Source organism: Nicotiana attenuata, unplaced genomic scaffold, assembly GCF_001879085.1.
Source record: "Nicotiana attenuata strain UT unplaced genomic scaffold, NIATTr2, whole genome shotgun sequence".
Taxonomy (NCBI): domain Eukaryota; kingdom Viridiplantae; phylum Streptophyta; class Magnoliopsida; order Solanales; family Solanaceae; genus Nicotiana; species Nicotiana attenuata.
This window is the reverse complement of record NW_017672913.1, coordinates 116,216-138,659: the sequence shown is the minus strand read 5'-3', so window position 1 is coordinate 138,659 and position 22,444 is coordinate 116,216. Positions and strand designations below refer to the sequence as shown.

General features: G+C 37.1%; 2 protein-coding genes across 4 annotated transcripts in view; both read right to left on the bottom strand.

Moving 5' to 3' along the window:
• Nucleotides 1–2,901: 2,901 nt before the first annotated feature.
• On the bottom strand, nt 2,902–11,540 carry LOC109214916 (serine/threonine-protein kinase B-raf-like). Of its 3 annotated transcripts, none has more exons than XM_019378884.1 (16): nt 11,169–11,540; nt 8,852–9,242; nt 8,637–8,762; nt 8,455–8,559; nt 7,331–7,886; nt 7,189–7,229; nt 7,014–7,082; nt 6,835–6,935; nt 6,648–6,726; nt 6,467–6,565; nt 6,315–6,383; nt 6,172–6,221; nt 4,881–4,962; nt 4,652–4,746; nt 4,428–4,547; nt 2,902–3,354 (listed from the first exon to the last, which is right to left on the bottom strand). In XM_019378884.1, exons 1-15 carry the CDS (start codon nt 11,468–11,470, stop codon nt 4,430–4,432), a joined length of 2,283 nt encoding a protein of 760 aa, XP_019234429.1. In that variant the 5' UTR covers nt 11,471–11,540; the 3' UTR covers nt 2,902–3,354; nt 4,428–4,429. The 3 variants fall into 3 exon arrangements, with proteins under 3 accessions (XP_019234429.1, XP_019234427.1, XP_019234428.1); XM_019378882.1 differs by lacking the exon at nt 2,902–3,354 and adding an exon at nt 3,361–3,708; XM_019378883.1 differs by lacking the exon at nt 2,902–3,354 and adding an exon at nt 3,361–3,686.
• A 6,434-nt stretch (nt 11,541–17,974) lies between these two features.
• LOC109214915 (pre-mRNA-processing-splicing factor 8A-like) overlaps nt 17,975–22,444 on the bottom strand; it is a 12,759-nt gene continuing 8,289 nt past the window's right edge. Inside the window, exons 17-26 of the mRNA XM_019378881.1 lie at nt 22,106–22,359; nt 21,334–21,950; nt 21,150–21,256; nt 20,792–21,046; nt 20,225–20,698; nt 19,869–20,030; nt 19,588–19,785; nt 19,183–19,461; nt 18,811–19,053; nt 17,975–18,675 (exon numbers count right to left, since the gene is read on the bottom strand). Coding sequence (XP_019234426.1) covers nt 18,484–18,675; nt 18,811–19,053; nt 19,183–19,461; nt 19,588–19,785; nt 19,869–20,030; nt 20,225–20,698; nt 20,792–21,046; nt 21,150–21,256; nt 21,334–21,950; nt 22,106–22,359 — 2,781 coding nt within the window. The 3' untranslated portion in view covers nt 17,975–18,483. The remainder of the gene's footprint in view (nt 18,676–18,810; nt 19,054–19,182; nt 19,462–19,587; nt 19,786–19,868; nt 20,031–20,224; nt 20,699–20,791; nt 21,047–21,149; nt 21,257–21,333; nt 21,951–22,105; nt 22,360–22,444) is intronic.

The following is a 22,444-nucleotide window of genomic DNA, read 5'->3' as shown; positions in this document are numbered from 1 at the left end:
TGTTCTCCTCCAAGAGTTGTTTGATGCACTCGGGCATATCTTCCGTGCCCTTATCTTCGAAAGCATCTTCAATGTCATACATGGCAGCCATCTATGTTGGCTCACCCTTCTTTAGTCCTTTGACAAGTTGCATCGCGGACAATTGCGGTTGTGGCGAGGTAGCGGGCATAGTTGTAGTGGATACACTACATGATGTTCCTTCTCCCAAGAAGCATATGGTTTTGAAGCAGGGAAAGATAATGGCATTTACTTTGCTCCAAAATTCCATGCCCAACACGATCTTGAAATCATCCATAGGTGCTATGGTGAAATAGGTCTTACCTCGCCATGTGCCTATGCTGATGTCCACGTCCCGAACTACTCCATTGATTTCTAGTGCCCTTGCCTTTACCGTCTTAAGCCAATTTTGACTTGGTGTTAGTCTCAAGCGTTTGGCTTCTTCCTCAGTGATGAAGTTATGTGTGGCACCCGTGTCGACCATGACCTTTACGGCTTTTAAGCCCTAAGTTGCTGAAGGCGGGTAACATATTTCAAAATTTCAATTCAGTGGCCACAAACTAAATATTTTGAATCAGAAACAGACACTGTTTTTAAAAGTGAAAAACGCACAAAAGCGACAAAGTCCCTAGGATTTGACCCCAAAAACCAAGAAATGGAGCGCACACTTCCTTGAAGTGAAGTGCATGATTTAAGAAATTCAAAATATCAGATATATATTAATTTAGTATTGTAATACTAATAAATTGCGACTAACGTAACTTATATCAGCTACCAGTACACAATAATGCCAATATTAATACAATGTTTTGTTGGCCGCATTAAACTCTGCATTGCTAATAACCACATAAGTTATGAAAATCTATGTATAATTTTATGCATGGTAAAATGTGAAATACGAATATATAGAGAAAAGAAAGCCTCTAGGGTCTGTTTGGAAAGACACCAGGTAATTGTAATTGGTGTAATTACTAGGTAGTAATTACACAGCCTTGTAATTACACAGTTGTATAATTACAATGACCTATTTGTTTGTCATAGTGTAATTACAGTGTAATTACAAGTTTACTGTTTCGTTGTACAAATGTAATTACACAGTTAGATTAAATTTAAATGAAGTAATTATCAAAATTTAAAAGTAAATATAATAAATATATGCCTATAAATTTTTATAAGTGTAAATGATATTATATTTGGTATTTTAAGATGTATATTTTTTTGTGAATATACATTAATTAATAATCATATATTTATAATTAATAATTGTAAAAAATAATTTATTATATATTTTCTAAATTAATAATATTTAGTGTAGATACTTACAAAACTAAAACATATGTTTTGTAAGAATATCATGAAATTCATGTTTGATAAAATAGATTAATATATATAAATATAATGTCATAATATTATTCAAATGTTTGACAAAACTAATCTATCAATTCTAACTTTAAAAGAAATGAACAATATGCAATGTGAGCCAATACTACTAAAACAAGTAAATTGGAACAGTGAATATAGCACAATTTTAAAACACACACACACAAAAAAAAAAATACTAACATATGTCAAATTCCAACATAATAATAGTAAGTTCCACTACAACTTAAGATCAGGAAACATAATAAGTATATAATCATATTTAAAAACGAAACTTTACTTTAATTGTATCACTCAATATATGCCAAGTTTGTTAATGACTCATTATTTGTAATATTAGGAGGTGTAGTTTCAAAAAATAGAATAATAAATAAAATATAAGTAATTACATGGGATCACAAGAAGTAAAGGTAGAGAAATAAAATATAAATAATGTACAAAGAAAAATATATTTTAAAATTTCAAAAAAATTAAAAAGTAAAAATAAAATTAAAAAATACAAATAAAAGTTATAAAGAAAATAAATTAAAATAAAATAAAAAGGAAAGAAACTAGAAAGTAATCCCGTAATTACACAGTGTAATTACCACTAATTCTCACCTCCCCCTTGAGAATTGGAGAGTGTAATTACACTCTTCTAATTACACCCAATTCCACGCTGACCAAGTAATTACTTCGCCAAAACATGCCAAACTATGTAATTACACTCAAACACACCCAAATCCACTTCCAAAGTGGCTTTCCAAACAGGCTCTTAATGTATGTAATCCTTACATAACAATGTCTACATTACCATCAAAGAGTATGGTGAAATGGATCATTCGCCCTTCGTCAGTTCGAGCCGTGAGAATGGAAAATTTCCAAATAGCAGTGAAGATTCCCCTTTAATGAGTCCTATGTGGCGCATTAAAATAAAATAAAAACTATCCTTACATTATTATACACTACATGACAATCTCCATATTATTTATTGCATAAACAGTATGCATTATAATCCATACATTACCTGGGTAAAAACTCTGTAACGATGGCAGGTTTTTCTTGAGAAAATACAGCCCCCATAAATAGCAACACGTTAGGATGTCTAACAAATAGCAACTTGTTTGGATAGTTGTTACGCATCGTATAATATTATATTGTATAATATTGTATCTTTGACATATACACTATTTGAATATATTGTATTATTTTCCGTCGTTTCATGATGTCATACATCAATAATATGAATAATAAACTTACAATATTATAAAGAAAAAATGAGATACGAAGTAGAATTATTATATAAAAAGGTAGGATAAAGGATAAAGTAGGATTATCTAATAATATGAAAGGGCAAAATAAGAGGAAAAAATAAGGGAACAAATAAGAGAACGACGCAACCACACCAAATCGATCGTTCCATAAAGTGGCACTTTTTGTCGTTACGTAACGACAAATTTAACGATAAGATACAATAAAATTTAAGTAACAATCAAAATAAACATTATATGTAAAGTAACAATACAATACAATACAATACCAACAGAGGTGAAAGTCTTTTCGCTATTCAAACCTAAAAACACGGTGAAAGTAAATTAAAATTTATATTCTGTAAAAGCACTGTACCCGCTTTTCCTAGGATTATATACCCTATTATTATTATTATTATTATTATAATTATTATTATTATTATTATTATTATTTACAGTATCCAAAATCTCACAAACACAGTAACCATCTTTCTCTTTTCTCTTCAACTATGCTTCATTCAGAGTTTCCATCAATGGAAGTTAAACTCATGCAAAAGGGTTCAACTTTTTCTGATGAAAACATTCAACGTCAATGGCTACCTCAACATGTTGCAAAAAACCATGCAAGAATGAGCAAACTTTTTCTATGTACGTAGGCCGATACCGCGTGCTGGAAGACAGGCATGACTTCCCAAAAGAATTCTTGACTCCAGAATTCTTCCGCGTCTTCGGACACAAGATTAAGATCCTAAAAATGGAAGAAGAATTAGTATTGTTTATGATCTGCCCGTACGCCTGCCAGTGGCGGAGCCACATTCAACCTAGGGGTGTCAACCGACACCCCTTCATCGGAAAAGTACACAGCATTGCTAGATAAAAAAATATATTTTATGTATATTTACTATATATTCCCTTCATCGGAAAAGTACACAGCATTGCTAGATAAAAAAATATATTTTATGTATATTTACTATATATTGACTCCCCTTCATTTAAATTCTTATATATTGATACCCCCTTAGTGAAAATTCTGGCTCCGCCACTGACGCCTGCCACTGCGACGACATTCTTGAAAGCTGCCTGGTAGATATGGGAGAATTGTCTGTAAAAGGTTTGAAATTCATGATATTTGGTCATGACTAATTGTTAGAACAATTAATTTAATTAATTTTGTAATCCAATATGAATTAATTTCAAGTAAAAGTTGTAAGTTTAAAAAAGCAATCTTGATTTAAATGATTTCTGTTTTATTGCGAGGAGGGGATGCCTTTAGTAGCACAAGGTGGAAGTTTACTACCATAGAACTTGCCTATTTGCCAATTTAATCAAGGGTATATTTGACCTTAACTCACCTCACTTTGATATAGTGCGTGTTTGGACATAAGAATTGTAAATTTTCCAAAAAGAAAAAGTGAATTTTTTTTTCCAAGTGAATATGGTATTTGAAAATTAGAGTTGTGTTTGGACATGAATATAATTTTTGGTTGTTTTTGAATTTTTGTGAGTGATCTGAGTGAAAATTTTGAAAAACAGCTTTTTGAAGTTTTTCAAACTTTCGAAAAATTCCAAAATTCATCTTCAATTGAAAATTTAAAATTTTATTGGCAAACACTGATTTCGAAAAAAAATGAAAAAATTCTTATGTCCAAACGGGCTCATAATCTTTACACTATGTTTTACTAAGGAGGCTATGGACTATATATGTTTCTAACAACACCAACTTCATTTTCAAGGTAAATGGAGAACATTAACCAGAACTTTAAAACGAGAAAGGATTGTGAAAGAGAGAAAACTTAAAAATAAGTTGTTATGTGTAGTAACCTTCAAATCGTGTTTGATAATATGGTCGTGTTCTTCCTAGTTGCCAATCCTGAAAAACAGAGAATTACGTCTGTCGTCCTTTGAATTATGTCTTCAAATGATGGACGGAGTGCTGGATTGCTGTTTGTAATAGAGAAACCAAGGTTTAGTCAGAGTTCTGTTTTAGCATACTTCGATGAGAAAACATAAACGATCAAACGAAAAAAATGAGAGAGAAAAAGCACCTTTGCCAACAATCGCGGATGATTGCAGAAACTCGAGTATCAAGATTTTCTGGTATTTCCAATCTACGATTCATAAATCCAACGACTCCTACAACCTTTAAACACAAAACTTACATTGGTTCCAATAGTAACCACTAAGAAGAGGACGCAAAGGTTTAGTTAGACAACTTGCTATCAGCACTTGCGCGATCACGCTTGCAAATACCAAAGAGGTAAAAATGAGAGTCACCTGTAAAGAGTTAAGGTCGCTCCATGGTATAGATTCAGTCATTAATTCCCATAGGATGACACCAAAACTGAAGATATCAGATCTGCGTGATAACAGAAGAAATCAATCAGAAAGCCATTGCAATTAAAATGCAGAAAAAGATGAGAAGCTCGTCCAAGTATATGATCCAGTTTTCAGCAAAACTATTACTGGTAATTGATAGTCGAATGTGCAGCAACCGAGGCGGAACCCAAGATTTGAAGGTCGAGGGTGTACTTTTGGATTCAACCAAAATCGGCTTTGTATATAGGGTACCCACTACTAATATATCACAATTTTCTAAAGACATATACATGTATACATGGAGTTTTTGCCAAACTCTACGGGTGCCGGTGACCCCTCTCGATATAGCATAGGTCTGCCTCTGACAGCAATTTAATCATATTCACACAAAAGAAAAGATCTTGCATTGTAAGCAACATCTGGTACCGAGGGATAAAATGGTTCCTACAGACAGATGCGGACCAACATTGTCCAGTGAGGGGGTACCGGACCCCGTAGACTTCAACAAGAACTTGGTATATACATGCAAATATTTACAGGAAATAGTAATATAGAAACAGCGGTACTTGTTTAAACAAAGTGTTCGTTAGTGCACTGGTTGGGAGGAGATTTTGCAAGTCATTTTGTGAGTTGTAACCAAGGTTTGAATCTCCCTCACGCCAATTACTTAAATTCTCACGCTAGTCTCTTCCCACCCCCTTCAGCTTTTTCATTTTTCCTTTCTTTACGTATGGACTGTATATTCTTATGCTGGTTTTTATACAACCAGCCATTTCTGTTTTTTTTTCTTTTGCCCTTCATTTTTCTTCTTTATTTTCTTTACTTTTGTTATTCTATTGTTTTATACCCAACTATCTAGTAGCCTTAGTTTAGAATAAGAGTCGACGAATACAATAGCCTTATGTTTATTGGTTGCATTTTTTAAATACATGGTCTATTATACTAAACTGAAATTAATCCCTAACCAATCAAATATAACCCCTATTATCGATCTATAGGACCAACGACAGATTCACATTATGGTGTACCCTATATCTTTAAATCCTAGGTCCGCCTCTGCCTACAGTTATATCTTTTTGTCGTCCTACATAAAACGCATTCTTTGGAAAAAAGGCACAAAGAGAAAAGGGCTCAAGCTCAACAAGCAATCGAGCATCAGAACAATAAGCTAGTCACCAACGCAAACTAACGGATGCAAAAATATTTAATCTTCCGATGATGCTTGCGCAAGCAATGTTTGGGAACTTACTTCTCTGTTGAAGGTTCATTTCGAAGTACTTCAGGAGCCATCCACTGCGGCTGCAGTGATCCGGAAAAAGAAAACAGTCAGGTAAAGGGATAAGCTTTATCTGATGTGACCATAGGAATATGGCAAAAGAAAAGATCTTTTACCGTCCCTCGCCCAGATTTTGATGTTAGAAAGGTTGCATCTTTAAATCTTGATAGGCCAAAATCTCCAACCTGAGAAAAAAAATATCAGTGGAGTTTTCTAGTTAAAGGTCGTCACTCATAATAAATTGAAGCATCTATTCAGCAATCAGTACCTTGACAGTCCAACTTTTATCGACAAGCAGATTTGAAGATTTTAGGTCTCTATGTACAATAGGTGGGTTTCGGCGATGCAAATAATTCATACCTCTTGCCTAGAGTCAATTGAACAAGGTCAAGTGTCAAACTGAAAACATATTAGAGAAGGAAATTGATGAGTTCAAGCAAGAACCACACCACATCGAGGGCCATCCTAAGACGCCGACTGAAGTCTAATGGCTTATTATTTCGGTGAAGCGTTTTGAAAAGACTTCCCCTGAAACACGTGATGAGAAGTGTCAGTCAATTATTTGCCAATTGCCAGTCCAGTTTTATATACATATTCTCACGAAATTCTCCCCGTGGGAGTAACTCATTTCATTACCTGGGCAAAAACTCGGTGACGATAGCAGGTTTTTCTTGAGAAAATATGGCCCCCATGAATAGCAACACGTTAGGATGTCTGAGTCTTTTCATTATTTCAACCTGAAAAACATGGTGAAAGTAGATTAAAATTTTATGTCCTATGAAGGCGGTGTCCATTTAGCTGCTGGCATCACATACCTCCTTTTTGTACTCGAGCAATGTTCCATCGCAGCATTGATTCCCGAAATAAACCTTAACAGCAACATCCTAAAGATAACTTTGAGAGAATTAAGAATTTATATACTTCCAAAATTGAAATACTATTCCAATAACCTTCAGAACATAAATGAAAACTTTTGAGCTAGAGACGTACCGATCCGTTCCAGATTCCATGATATACAACACCATATGAACCTAAAGAAAAAATAATGACAAATGCTCGGCGTAAGCTCCACAAAAAAAAAAAGAAAAAAAAAAAGGCGTATGTTAATGATGGTGAGATTACTCTACTTTACCTCGTCCAATTTCCTCCTTTAGGCTAATATCTTCCCATAAGATTTCACAATCTACTATCAATCTTGACTCATTCTCAGTTATGCTTGATGAACTTCCACGACTGTCAACGCTCCTCCCTGACTTTGGTGATTGCTGGCATTCTAAAAGCTGCTGCGATGAATCTTCCACCTCTGATAGTTTTGATTTCCCGAGCCGTGGCTTAAGCTCTTCATCATTCATACATGATCCCGGATACTGCTCAGGAATTTTAGATGCCTCGGGACGTTCCTTGGAGTTCCTTGAGAAGGTTCCACTTGGACCCTCTACAACATCATGCCCCGTTGTAGGGGCACACATTGTTCCCGGATCAAAACAAGTTCTTTTCTGGTTTTTCTGGAGATGAATACGTTCATCACCGAAGTTACAATAAGTTGATTTAGCCTCTGAATCTGTTCGCGGATATGGTTCAGCTGTAGCCTCGATAACACGAGTATTGTCATTCTCATTGTGTTGGCTCTTCTCTTTATCAAGGTGCCCAAATACTGCAATGTTCAGCTTTGACATAACCTTTGCTGCCTACAATTGCAAACCAGTCAATAGAAATAACATCCAGCTTTAATCATAGTTACACATACAATTGTCAAAACTTTTATTGGGACCTTTTCTTTTATTCATTCAGCACAAGATGCGTACATTTTTGTCTTTAACTTCTAATTCCTCTTAAGTGTGACTTAGTTGTGATCTCCGAGAGCATTCGTATTCCTCTCTCCTACCACAAAAACCCTTTTCCTTTTGATCCTTACATTCATCCCCTCTCTGAAAAAAGGCTGTAATATAGTAACCACCCCCCCCCCCCTCGTATTCTGTTCTTTTGGTTTCAGTTATCACTGATCTTAGCACGTTGCAGAGCGCACAGGAATTACTCAACTTGTCACAAAAGTTTGATGACCGGTTCTCGAATTTCATCTAGATCATTCATGACTATAGTAAACCCTAACACATATGTTATTAGTACAAATCAGCCGCAACAAGACTTTGAAGGTAATTGCCATCAAATCTTTTCAAAGAAATTAAAGCCTAGAAGATAAAGCCAAGAAGGAAGAGATGGACATTACTCCATAAATTTAAAGAGATGGGAAATTACGATTTTGGAAGGCTGAGAAATGTCAAATGTAGATTCATCCTTCTCAGAGCTCTCTGCATTAGCTTTATTCTTCCCGCCGAGAAAATTGAAACTCAGCCGTGCCGCCTGAAATGATAATCTTACCTCATAAAATGCCCGTTCAGTCAATTAGGAGCAATCAAACCATCTACTTTCACACTTACAGGTGCTCTGGGCGGCTTCAGCGGTTTCCCTTCTTTGGCATCTAAATCCACCTGATCTCTGTCCCTTGCATCTCCAGATACGTTGCACGTATCCTCTCCACGCTTCAGTGAGAAAACTTTCGAGGCCTGAAAAATCAGGAAAAAACAAAGAATAGTTATTCAAAAAGTTAGACCAAAATATTTATGAAGGACAATGATAACATGATAATAAGCACCAGATTTGAAACAGACGATGCAATTTGTGGCCGTGGCTGCCATTGAATCCTTTTGAAATTTATTCCTCGTGCGCCAGGTTGACTATTATCCTCATGGATACTTGCGTTTCTTGAGTTTACATTAATAAATGAAGCCACGTCATTCGAAACAGTGATAACACCAAAAAACTCACCATCCTCGTACAATGGGCTTTTCGTCACCATTGCCATAAAGATCTGACCGGACCTCTTCTTAAAAGGAAACAGACCCGACCATGATTCTCCACAGCTCAACTTTTCCATGAAAATCCTAGCCAGTTCATTATATTCTTCACAGATAAGCAGTTCAGTGGACCTTTGTCCAAGTATTTCATGATCTTTATAACCGTAAAGTCTTTCAGCAAATCGATTCCTGCATGAGAAGAATTTCCTTGTATAACATATTATACTACCTCACAACAGACAAGAGCGCCAAGAGTCTTCCTTCTTTTTTTATCTGTTTGCTACTTGCCTTATAAATCACTGGAGTTCTTTTTACTTTATTTTTCTTCTAGCGGGAAAATAAATGTTTCTCTCTTCTATTTGTTCATAATAATAGTCAGTGAGAAGGTAATTGCATTTTCTGCAATGTCGGATGCAACACAATCTATACACCTACATATATAAACAAGATATGAAAGAGGATATAACATTAAGCCTATGGAAAAGTATTTGCTTAAACCAAAATGTCTTTCGCACTGTCTACCCATCGTGCTCCCTGAGCATACTTCCTCCCCTTTAGTAGTCGGACAATTCCTCTGTGACAAAGCGAGTTAAACCAAAGTGCAGAATTTGAACTTTAGGACTAACAGACAACATTAGCAGAGATCTGTTTGATTTAATTCCTAATCATAATCTTTGGCCGGAGTCAACAAATCAATCAACTATGCCTCAGTCTCAAACTAGTTCGGGTTGACGAAATGAATCCTCTATATATTCTAATACCAGGGCTCGTTCTGTTCCACTATCACTTTAAATTTGTCTCTTAAAGCAAAGTACTATTCTTAAAATCCCACACTTAAACATTTTAGACCTAATGTAAGTGTAACAGCAACATAACCTTAACTCGACCTAGTCTTTAGCTAAAGCGGTAAATGTGAAAGAGTACAACAACAACAACAAAAAAAAAAAAGAACCCGTGAGTTCCCACAAGTGGGGTTTGGGTAGGGTAGTGTGTACGCAGACCTTACCCCTATCCTGGGAGGGCAGGGAGGGCAGAGAGTTTGTTTCCGATAGACCTTGGTTAGAGAGTAGATGATAAATGTGAAAGAGTAAACTATATATAATCAAAAGTGATGCCTAATTGCTTTACTACTTGCTACCATGCCACAAAGTTTCAATCAATCATCTACACCTCAATCCCAAACTAGTTGGGGTCACTTAAATTAAATTACTTAAAATCCGTTCCTTTACAATAAAAGATACTGACTTGACTTGATAACTAGATGGCCTTAACAAGAGTTAAAGAACCAATTTTCAAAGTAAATCTACCTCATTCTATCAAAGCATAAATTCAAATATCAACAACCCCAATTCAAAACAAACATCGCCCATTAGAAATAGTGTTATGAAATGATCAGATTTATAGTTAAATTTTTTTACTTGCTTAATCAAACATATTTCCTTGACAGGGGCGAAGCTACACTCTGATACTCTTCGTCAGAAAATTACACTGCATATATAGGTAAAATATTAGGTTTTAAAGGTATATAACATATATTGAACACCCTTTATCGGGGATTTTTTTTACTTATTTCAAGTTTGAACACCTTTGGGAAAATTCTCGGCTTCGCCACTGTCCCTTGACCTTCCAAGCGGACAGAGACCTAAATTTCCATTAGATTCATTCCTAAGCTTGCTTTGTTGCAGCAAGATGATCAGTCCGAGAGTGCGAAGAGAAATTCTAGCATAATGGTAAAGAGGATTCAAAAGTAACTGTAGGTCATAGGATCAAATTCACCAACAACAACAACGACCTAGTAAAGGTCTTGGGAGAATAGTGAGGATAGTGTGTACACAGACCTTACCCCTATCCCGATGGGGCAGAGAGGCTGTAGGTCATAGGATCAAATTCCAATTCTGATATTCTAGACTTCTTTGTCCTAAGTATAAATTCCTAACTCCGCCACTGCTTACCATAAATCAAAATTTAAAGTAAATCTCTACATCTAAGTCAACTTCATTTTACTAAAGCATAAATTCAAATATCAACAATCCCATCTCAAAACAAACATCACAAATTAGAATTAGTGCAATTAACTGATCATATTTAAATTTAAATATATGTTAATTTACTTACCAGTAAATAATTTCTTCTGTATCAGCTCCACTAACGTAAACTGCATGACCCATGCAATTCAACACGTTCTTGTACGGATTCCCACTAAAGAAAACTCCAGAGCATAACTCCATTTGACCTGATAAATCTTTTAATTTTTCATCTGAATCCATTTTCACAATACTTTTCTTATTTTTTTCTTGATATAATAAATTGAATTGTTCCACAAGTTTCCTATAACTTGATTCCAGTGAGTAGAATTTTTCAACCAAGATTTGATGAAGACCAGAGTTTGACTCTTCGCCGGAAGCTCCACCTTGCATGGCGGCTGGAGATGGTGGCTGTAGCGGTGGTGATGATGGTGAGAAATGAGCATGTGGGTTCTGACATAACTTTTTTGTTTAGTACTACTAATGTACTAGAGTGTCAGTTTATTGATTTAAAATTTTGTTTTTTTTAATGTTTACGTGGAACAAGTGGCTGTTTGCCACGTGGCTTTCGCCGGCCAAGTGAAGCTATCAGGCTATCAGCTGTTAACTGGTACAGGTGGAGTGAGTATTAATTAATGATAATTATAAATCAAGTTAAAGGGTAGAATTGGTAGTAAAAAAAGTTTATTTTCTCTGATTCGTGGACAAGAGAAATGAAAAAGCCTTTGAACTTGGTTAAAATTATTTTCTGTTTTAATTAACTTCTATACATTATGTTAATCGTTACACTAATTAGTCTTTTTTGTTAACGATAATATTCGGATCAGCTTGCACATAGCTTAATTATTTCACGGAATATTTGTTACCTTTCAATATCAAATAATCCTCTCCACCTAATTTATACAGATGAAATATTAGTGGTAATTGTTCATAATAAGAGTACAAGTACATAGAAAATAAGGTTATGGCCACAAAAATTACAGTAATTAGTCTTTATATTTATAATGGTAGTGTCCGAATCATCTTGCGCACATTAACCGGATATTTACTACCTTCCATTGGCACATGCATCAAATAACATCAAAATTTGAACAAATAAAATATTAGTGATAATTATTCATAGTTAGTGAATTAGCAGATAGAAAATAAGGTTATGGCCACAAATTTACATTAATTAGTCTTCATCTTTATATGATGGTGCCCAAATTATCTTGCGTACACTTTGATTATTTTATTGAATATCTACTAAGTATCTTCTATTAACACATGTATCAAATAACATCAAAATTTGAACAAATAAAATTTTAATGATAATTTTTCATAATTAAAAATAAGGCGGCTAAATCCAAAAGTTGTGACTTTTACTGGTAGGGGTGGGTATTATTAATTAATGATAAATTTAAGTAAAGTTAAGGGTTAGATTTGGAAGTAAAAAAAGATTAAGTTCTTTAATTCGTGGAAAGATATATGTTTGAATGGCGCAAGAAGTCTTTGCAATCAGTGAAGGTAGTATTTTGCCGTATTTGCCCTTCTTTGTTTTAAATATTTCGAATTATAAAAGTAAAATTAGATATTGGGTTAGGTTGCTTGCTTACGCTTAACCATATATTCAATTATTTTACAACTTAATTAGATATAACACAAAGTCAAGACCTCAATGGATAATACCAACCAAAAAAAAAAGGGGGGGGGGGGGGAGAGGGGGAAGGTAACAGGACATTATTTGTGACAATAATAATACATTGATTTTAGAACAGCATATGCCAAAAAGTTGCCAAAAATCAGTGTAACATATGAATTGAGAGCAGAGGCGGCGGCACAGATTTTAGAACAACATATGCCAAAAAGTTGCCAAAAATCAGTGTAACATATGAATTGAGAGCAGACGCGGCGGCACAGTGTCTGGTGCGGGTTTATGGGACGGGACGGGACGGAACGGGACGATTTTAACGGGACGGGACGGGACGGGACGAGATTTAGGCGGGACGGTGGCGGGACGGGACGAAACGGGACGGGACAAACGGGACGAAACGGTCGTCCCGTCCCGTCCCGCCAACCAAACGGGACGGGACGGGAGGTTCGTGGGCCTTAAGTGTATTTTTTTTTTAAAAAAAATTCTAGTTTTTTGAAAATTACTATGTTTTTAAAGTTTGCAACGGCTAGATTTTTGACTTATTTAATAAACTTAAATATTACTATGTTAGTATGTTAAAAGAAAATTAGAAAACTAAGTAAAGAATTATAAAATATTAAAACAAAAGACTTGTAATGAAATAATCTAGTAAATATAAATTTATAATAGAGTTATAATTTATTTAATATAATTACAAAGTATTAACTATTAAGTAACACCGACAAATCATAAAAATAATTCATCTCTTAGAGCCATTTATTTTATTAATAGAACTTTCAAATCTCAAATACAAATACAATTCTTTTGAAGAGCACCTAATCTACGCAGCCACCTTCTAGGAAGGGTTCTGTTTGAACTAGGCCTCTCAGTAGCCAATTACAATGATACGCAAAAATTATATATTAAAATTAGGAGATGGAACGAGTGCACCGTGATTAAATATTGAAACTTGAAGAAATTGCCCGAAATATTGCTCCAAATACTTGACGAATTAATTTGAAGCTTGAAAGTTGCTCCAAAAAATTTGCCCAAATACTTGAAAGTTGAAAGATATCACTTGATAGTAACAATATTGAGAGAATAATATTAGAATATTAGAATGTAAGAGATTTGAGAGAGAAGATTGATTTTTTGTGGGAAAAATGAAGAAGAATGGGGGGTATTTTATAGTAGAAAATAGGGCCAAAGTGTCAAATATTAAACTTAGGGGTTATATTAAAAGTTTGGGGGGAGGGGGGGGTTGGGGGTGTTTTGGGGGGTGTGGGGCTTTTTGGACCGTTGGCAACGGCTATTTTTGCAATTTAAGCCGTTGCCCAACGGCTAGTTTTTAAATAAAAAAAAAACAGGCAGGACGGGACGGGACGGGACGCGGGACGGGACGGGACGCGGGACGGGACGGGACGCGGACGGGACGCGGGACGGGACGGGACGCGGGACGGGACGGGACGAAGCGGGACGAAACGGGACGGGACAAACGGGACGAAACGGGCGCCCGTCCCGTCCCGTCCGTGTCCCGCGTAATATTGGCCCATCCCGGTTAATTTTTAGCGGGACGGGACCGGGACGGGTCGCGGGACGGGACCGGCCGGCCCGTCCCGTTGGACAGCCATATGCGGGTTTATTCGTCTTAAAATTTTCATTAAATATATAATATAAACTATTAATTTAAGATTCAATAACTTAAAATTATTAAGATCATGCATCCATGTCACGACCCCAATCCCGGTCGTGATGGCGCCCAACACTGATGCTAGGCAAGCCCGACCAATTAAATACTCTCAACCCAAATACGTAATCCATTAACAAATAATACGATTAAAATAGCAAATGTCAAGGTTCTAATCCGAATTTAAATAAAATAGTACGAAAAATAATAACGAATATTCCAAACATTCCCCAATAGATCTGGAGTCACGAGTCTAGAGCCTCTAGATGTAATAGAGTAATATATATCCATAGTGATAAAGAAGTCTAGAATATGAAAGAAATAAATGAAATAAAGGGGAGGAGTCGGGTCCTGCGGACGTCAGGCAGCTACCTCGACAACTCCTGAAGATAAAATCCAAGAAGACAGCAAACCGCTCCACTAAGTCTCCGGAGCACCTGAATCTGCACACATGGTGCAGGGAGTAAAGTGAGTACTTCCAACTCAGTGAGTAATAAACATATATAACGGCTGAAAGTAAGAAATTCCGAAATATTACAATATAAAGCTATAATCAGCGATTCAGCATATAAAACGGTGGAACAACAACAATACCAGGACAAGTAAGACAAATAGGTATAAATGCATGAATGCAATGCAATGCACATGACCGCTGCGGCGCGCAGCCCGATCCATTTGGGTACCCGCGCTCACTGTGGGGGTTCAGACTCCGGAAGGGCTCCTACAGCCCAAGCGCAATATCATCGTAACATTCGCTGCGCCGTGCAGCCCGATCCACACTCAGTCCCGATATATACATGCATGCAAGCCACTCGGGCATAGTCAAATTGTTCATTTTTAGTTTCAATTATTAGGAACTATAGAGCTATGCGTTTAAACCTTTATTTATTTACTAAACATTTCGAGGCAGTGTCTAACTCAGGACTGATATCATGAAATATGCTAAGCATCATGGAAGCAGTGATAAGGATCCCTGAAGGATGCACATGATAGGCACAAAGCCCCAAACATATTCATAAAATCCAAGTAGGATGATTACCAAACAACTTCTAGTCAAGAACACAGTACGAACATCGATCGGAATGGACTAGGTCACAATCCCCAGTCACAATCGACCCCGCACTCGTCATATGAGTACGTGTCTCCCCTCAATATAGCGTCACAATGTGATATACCGGGGTTTCAAACCCTCAGGTCATCATCTACATCTATTACTCACCTCAAGCCGGCCACAAGTCTAGCTCGCTATGCCTTTGTCTTTCGAATCAACCTCTTCGCACACCGAATCTGATTAAAACCACAACGAATACATTACAATAGGCTAAAGAAACATAAAAACCCAATCGAAAAGACTCGAAAAATATCAAAATTCACTAAGTTGGCAAAACCCGAGCCCCGGGCCCACTTCTCGAAAGTAAAAAAATTTTACACCAAAATGTTCCTTATCTCGCCACGAGTCTATACATGTAAAAATCACAAGAATCGGAGCTCATTTGCTCCCTCAAATCCCAAAATCTCATTCAAAAACCCAAGCCCTAGTTCTTCCCTTCTTAACCCAATTTCCATGATTTTAAGTGTTGAAATCACAATAAAAATGACGTTTCTAGGCCATAGGACTTACCTCCAATCGATTCCCAGTCAAAACCCTCTTAATTGCTCGCCAAATACTCCCAAGGTCGCTTAACAATGGTGGAAAATAACCCCAACTCGCGGATGAAATGTTTTTTAAACATGCCCCAGCTACAGTGTTTTCGCAATTCCCAGCAAATCCTTCGCAATTCCCAAGCTGCAGTGTTTTCGCAATTCCCAAGCTACAGTGTTTTCGCAATTCCCAAGCTACAGTGTTACACCAGAACCAGCAATATCAAACTTCTCCAAAATGATCTGAAACCACCCCGAAACTCACCCGAGGCCCCCGGGACCTCAACCAAAAACACCAACACATCCTAAAACATCATCCAAACTTGTTCCAATTATCAAAACACTTCAAACAACACCAAAATCATCAATTTACATCGAATTCAAGCCTAAGTCCTTCTAAATCTTTCAAAACACGCATTCGATCAAAAACCCAACCAAACCACGTCCGAATGACCTGACATTTTGCACACACATCCCAATTCACCTAATGAAGCTAAAGCAACTCTCGGAATTCCATTCCGACTTCCGGATCAAAATATCACCTATCAACCGGAAATCGCCAAAATACTAACTTCGCCAATTCAAGCCTAAATCTACACCGGACCTCCAAAATCACTTCCGATCACACTCCTAAGTCACAAATCACTTCTCGGAGCTAACCGAACCATCGGAATTCACATCCGAGCCCTCTAACTCATAAGTCAACGTCCGGTTGACTTTTTCCAACTTAAGTCTTCTTAAAAGAGACTAAATGTCTCATTTCTTATCAAAATCGCTCCAAACAAATTCTAATGCACCCAATACCGATAATGAAACATGAGGAAGCAGAAAATGGGAAGAACGGGGCAATAACTCACGAGACGACGCGTCGGGTCGTCACAATCCATGAACTTGAAATCATGATTCCGCCTCTGATTGAGAGCGCACTTAGTGAGCTTCTTATAATTGAAGCTTTATTTTATCGGTAGTCATTTCATTTTGAATTTATAACACAAAAGTCACTTTTTTATGTTTTCTCACATAAAATCATTTAACTTTAAGCTTGTAACACAAAAGTCACGTTTCTATTTTTTGTCACATGAAAATCATGAACTTTGGCCAAAGTAACTAAAAAGTCATTCAACTTTGGCCAAAATAACTAAAAAGTAAATATAACCCAAATTTTATATTCATACTGAAAATACGACATAACGCTCCAAAATAAGTTAGTTATATTTGGAATAATTTGAGAAACCTCCCTCCAAGTTTCGCTAATCGAGTATTATGTTTACTTTTCTTATTTTTGATTACTTTGTAATAATTTTGTTAACCCATTATCATTAATGTAAAAAAATATAATTTGACTATTTTGCCATTATTTATTTATACTCATTTGTGTATTGAATTTTACAAAATACCTTTTTAAGTTAGCAGAAGAGTCATTGTTAGAGCATCAAAAAAATCAATGACAAACACGATTTTCGAGCTCGATATGTTTCGTGTGGCTTCGAGTTGTTATAAAGAAATCAAAATATGAAAATTAACGTAATTTCACAAACTACAAGGAAGAGTAATATTTGAAGAGAAACATGAGGGAGGTCTCTAAAATTAATCTAATATGTTTTATTAAGCTAGATAGCTATCTTGAAGTATCATGTCATATTTTCGGTATAAAATAAAAAAATAAAAACAGGTGATTTTTACATTTTAGTTAACTTGGCCAAAGTTAAATGACTTTTATGTGACTAAAATAAAACTATGATTTTTGTGTTACAAAATCAAAGTTAAATGACTATCATGTAACAAAAAATAGAAAAGTAATTTTTGTGTTACAAACTCAAAGTTGAATGAACACCGATAAAATTTACGCTTAATTAGTACATATACCTAACCCGTTGGTTCAAGACAGTTATACATCTCCAAAAAAAAATGCACCGCTTCAACATCTCAAACCTTTAATACTACAACAACAACAACAAAAAACCAATGAAATTCCACAAAGTGAATATTGGGGAAGGTAAGTGTACGCAGACCTTATCCCTGCGTTACGAAGGTAGAGTCAAACCTTTAATACGAATAGAGAAAGACATTACTAACTTTTAATTCATGACCATTCTAAACCTTACACGGTTCAGTTGCATTGCTCTCGGCATACAAGGTTCCTACTATAACAGGGTTAAAGGAAAAATCAAAATACCAAAAACACGATTTGCCTTCTCTTGCTGTACAAACATCTGTTTGTTTTGCCGCATCTAAAAGGCGCGAGCTAAATTCTAAACCGACAAAGACGAGATCCGCCCCGGATAAAAGGCATACAGAGGTATCAAGCTACATTTGATATATTTACAACTTGTAGGTTCCATCTAATATCATCAGCCACTACACTATGGATTATAGCTGAGACATACAACAACTAAGTCACCATTTGATTCGACTTCCCAAAGACTTAAGGGTAAACTTACCAACGTATATTTTAATGGCGTTGTATTATGTAAATGTATCTTCCCGATCTGCCTCAGCAGTGTCACCTTCCTCCATATTGCTGAATTCCAGGAAGTGTGTAGGACGATGATCCTCATTGTAGTACTCCCGAGGTGTACCTAACTTCACCCCGTACTTCATGCTAACAGTGTGCTTCACTCCCATGAAGTTGTAATTCCATGGACCATTATCAGGTACCTGTAAAACAAAGTTAAAATTTAGATTCAGTTCTAGACGGATATGGCATGGAAGGAAGCAGGGAGATGCAGGAAACATGGGACGGGAGCAGCAATCAAAAATCCAACTGAATAATCCATAGACTAGCACACTTACCATGTAAAAGCCAAGGAATCGGTCACTCAACAGCATCTGGACCTTCTCGTAATGAGTCGGCAGGTAACCATGAGGGTTGCTACCTGTATCTTTGTTAGCACGTCCCCATTCATACCCAGTTGGTGTCAACTTATATGCAGTTAACGAACAAGACCCTGGTGTGAAGCTGCATGTCAATATAATACACTTCTCTCCATCCCAGTGTTTGTTGTTCTCAAGGATCCGAGCATGTGAAGTAACATCCTGTTATTCAGAAGATTTACACATCAGAAGAGCTATGCATAGAGCAATTGGCTAAACAAACCCCACCTAACCCCTGGAAATATAACTCATTAAAGCCGCACAACAAAACAAAGATGAATAGAAGTTAACCTGTGGAGACAGCTGAGGAAGTTCATTTGGTTGTGTGTGCATCCATCCCAAAGGCTCCAAGTCATTGAGAAAATCATGCTCCGGAAGACCGGAAGGTAGATGCACCTGCTGATGTGTCCCCCACTGTGGAGGCATTGCAATACACCGGATTTCCTTCACCTGAGGATTATCTGGTGGACTTACACCATATAAGTAACCAGCAATTTGTGTCCGCAGATCGGCAATGCAAATGAACTTCTTCAGAATATTCTTTGGCATGATGTACGTATATCCAGTCTCCTGCACAAACAGTTAAAAACCAAAATATTAACACTGATATGTTTCTAGTGTAACAGTTATTCTACGAACAAGGTGCTAAAGGTATAGTATGTCTAGTTAAACAATAGATGGCAAAGCAAGTGTTACCTTTATGTCCTCTGAATTGACATATATGTGGTTCACACGGAGATAGAGATTTGTTGCAGAAATTGCTCTCACACGCCAATCTGTTTTAGAGCCAAAGGCAGCTTGCTCGTAGGGACTTGTAGTAGTAACAATCAACTCATCACCATGGACATTAGTGGTCTTTGTGGTAACCGCTGTCAGTTGACTTGCTTCCTTGGCCTGAAAAGATGATGCACATTAGCAAATGAATCTCTAACAACAAAGGGGGCTACACTGATAAGTACAAGGACCAAGATTATTACCTGTTTCTCAATCTCAGCTATCTGTTGGCGCTGCTGGGATGGAGGAGTAATCTCAGCTCCAAGTATAATATCACGGATCTCAGACTGCGTCAATGCTGATGTGTTGACATTGTTCTTTTTTGCATAGTCTGAGAGAATGAGATCTCTAAGCGCTACCTCAACCTGCACCATGCACACAGTCCAGAATCAGAAAGGAGTCCACCAAATTAAAATCGACACAATCTCACAGGTGTGCCACTGAACAAACCAAAGAGAAGATTACCCTTACGAAGTATAAAGCCACTAACAAAAGTTTCTTTCACAATATCAAGGTATGGCAAATTCAAGGAGGCATAGGTACATTTTCCTAAACATACCTTCATCCACTGGTCATCTGTAAGTGAAGGCCAGATGTGGTGAGGCTCAGTAACAACCGACTTGTCAGGCTTGAGTAGCATCTTAGCCTTTTCATTGTTCACATGGAGTGCACGCAGGATGAGGATGAGCCTGGAGAATGCTGTATAGGATGAGATGCTCTTCAACCAATCATCATATATGTTGAACAGAACCATTTGTGGCTCCGTAGCCTTCAGTATAAGATCACCAAATTTCTCTATCTTCAAACAGGCCTGGAATGGTAACTGCAGCTCACTTCCTTTGATCACAATATTCGGAAAATCGAGCAAGTGGACCTCCAATGGATCAAGCATCCCTTTCCGAGTCACAATAATTTGCTTCGGTTGTTCTTCAACTGGCAAAGACCTTACAAGCGCAGCCACTTCTTCGGCTGTTTTCCACTTAGCCAGCTGGCCAAGACGCTTTTGCCCTGCCCACACACTTGTGTGAATGACCTGTAAATGAAAAGCACAGCACACACATCAGTTAAGAGGACAATGGAGTTTGCCCAGGAGTAAACAAGAAAATTACAGTCGAACTGCACTTACCTTCAAAAACAGTTGACCTGTCCTAGGATTGAAGATGAAAATTGCACCATTTATGGGCTTTGTCGTCAGATTTCCCTCGAAGGTCTTGTGGATGGTCACTCGGTACACGTTTGTGTCATCAACAAACCATATAATTTGATTGCTGAAAATCTCTCCATAATTCTGAGATGATAAATATGGTTCTGTGGGCTCTGAAGAATACAATTGCAACCCTTTCCTTATGCGTTCCCTCAGAACATAGAGTGCAGGGTTTGACTGCATAATGGAGCATAAGGGTGTTAAGAAACTTTCAGCTGCAACATATACTACACGCAAACCAGTTCATGAAAATAATGGATGATTGAAAGGGGAAAAGTACCTTCATAATCTTGTTCATGGCTTGGGCAAGCAATGGTTTTGAACCAGGGAACCAGTTACCAAAGGCAGAATGCAAGTTGTAAGCAAGGTCAAGTCCAATCATTACACCTGCAAAAAGAAATAACTATAACTTGACCGACAAAGGAAATAAATTCAGTTGATCACTAGATGCACACGTGACATACCAGTAGGAGATGGATAAATAGACATGTTGTCTGTTGTGTAATCCATGAACTTTGCACGTGTATAACGCTCGATATCATGAGAATCATAGTCACCCCATCGAAGCTGCACATCTATCCAGTATTTGTTACTAGCTTTCTGGTCAAACACATCCTTCGATTCGGCAACAAGACTAGGTTTTGACATTGGCCATCTATGTGCAGCAAAGAGGAGGATGTCAGCGCACGAGCTATTCATCTTGTAACTCTTTCTTGGATGAATTGTTTCCTTCTGCACAGTCTCAATTTCCAATGCATCCAACTCTTGATCCAAAACTTGGCAAAGATCCATGACAACACTCTCATGGATCTTCTGCCACAAATGTGCACGGAAGATCTGGATCAAAGATATCTTCAGAGTTGGAATCTTCCCGTGCATAAATATCCCGGTCAGGTCCAGCTGTACTTGGAAACCAACATAGACATTGGCCCTATTTATTGTTGGCGACCACCAAAGAGTAAACCTACGATTAGGGATTTGATTAAGCCCAGATCGTTGAGCATTAGTCAATTTCTTGTACTTCATGGATTCCTCAAAACCTGAAGCTTTCTCCCAGAAAAGACCCTCCCAAGTAGGGAAACTGAAATATCAAGGAAATTAGTTAGTAAAGCCTGCACCAAAAGGTTATGCAAAATTGCAAACTGAGACCACACAATCCAGTTCAGAGAGTAAAAATGTATTGGCTCCCCAATAATATTTAAAGAAATACAAAGAGCAATGAGGAAGAGAGCATACTATGTTCCTTTGAATAATGTGTGCTCAAGAATTCCTTCAACTCCTCCAAGAGCTTGTATCACATCAGTACGATAGTTATTCAGGTTCCATAGCTTTCCATCATGCCTCTGGTGTGTCCACCAGAATGGATTCTGCTTAAGAACTTGGTACTGTTTAAAGTCTGTTCTCACTCTCCATCCTTTGTCATATGCAAGGGTGTGGCGATCCTTCTGGAACAATGTATTGATTCGAGGAATTCCACGATCCCATGAATCCTAATGAATCACAAGAGAGGAAAATTAACAAAACCAGCAAACAGTCAATCGCCAAAATAACATGAAAGCTGCAAGTTCCCCCCCC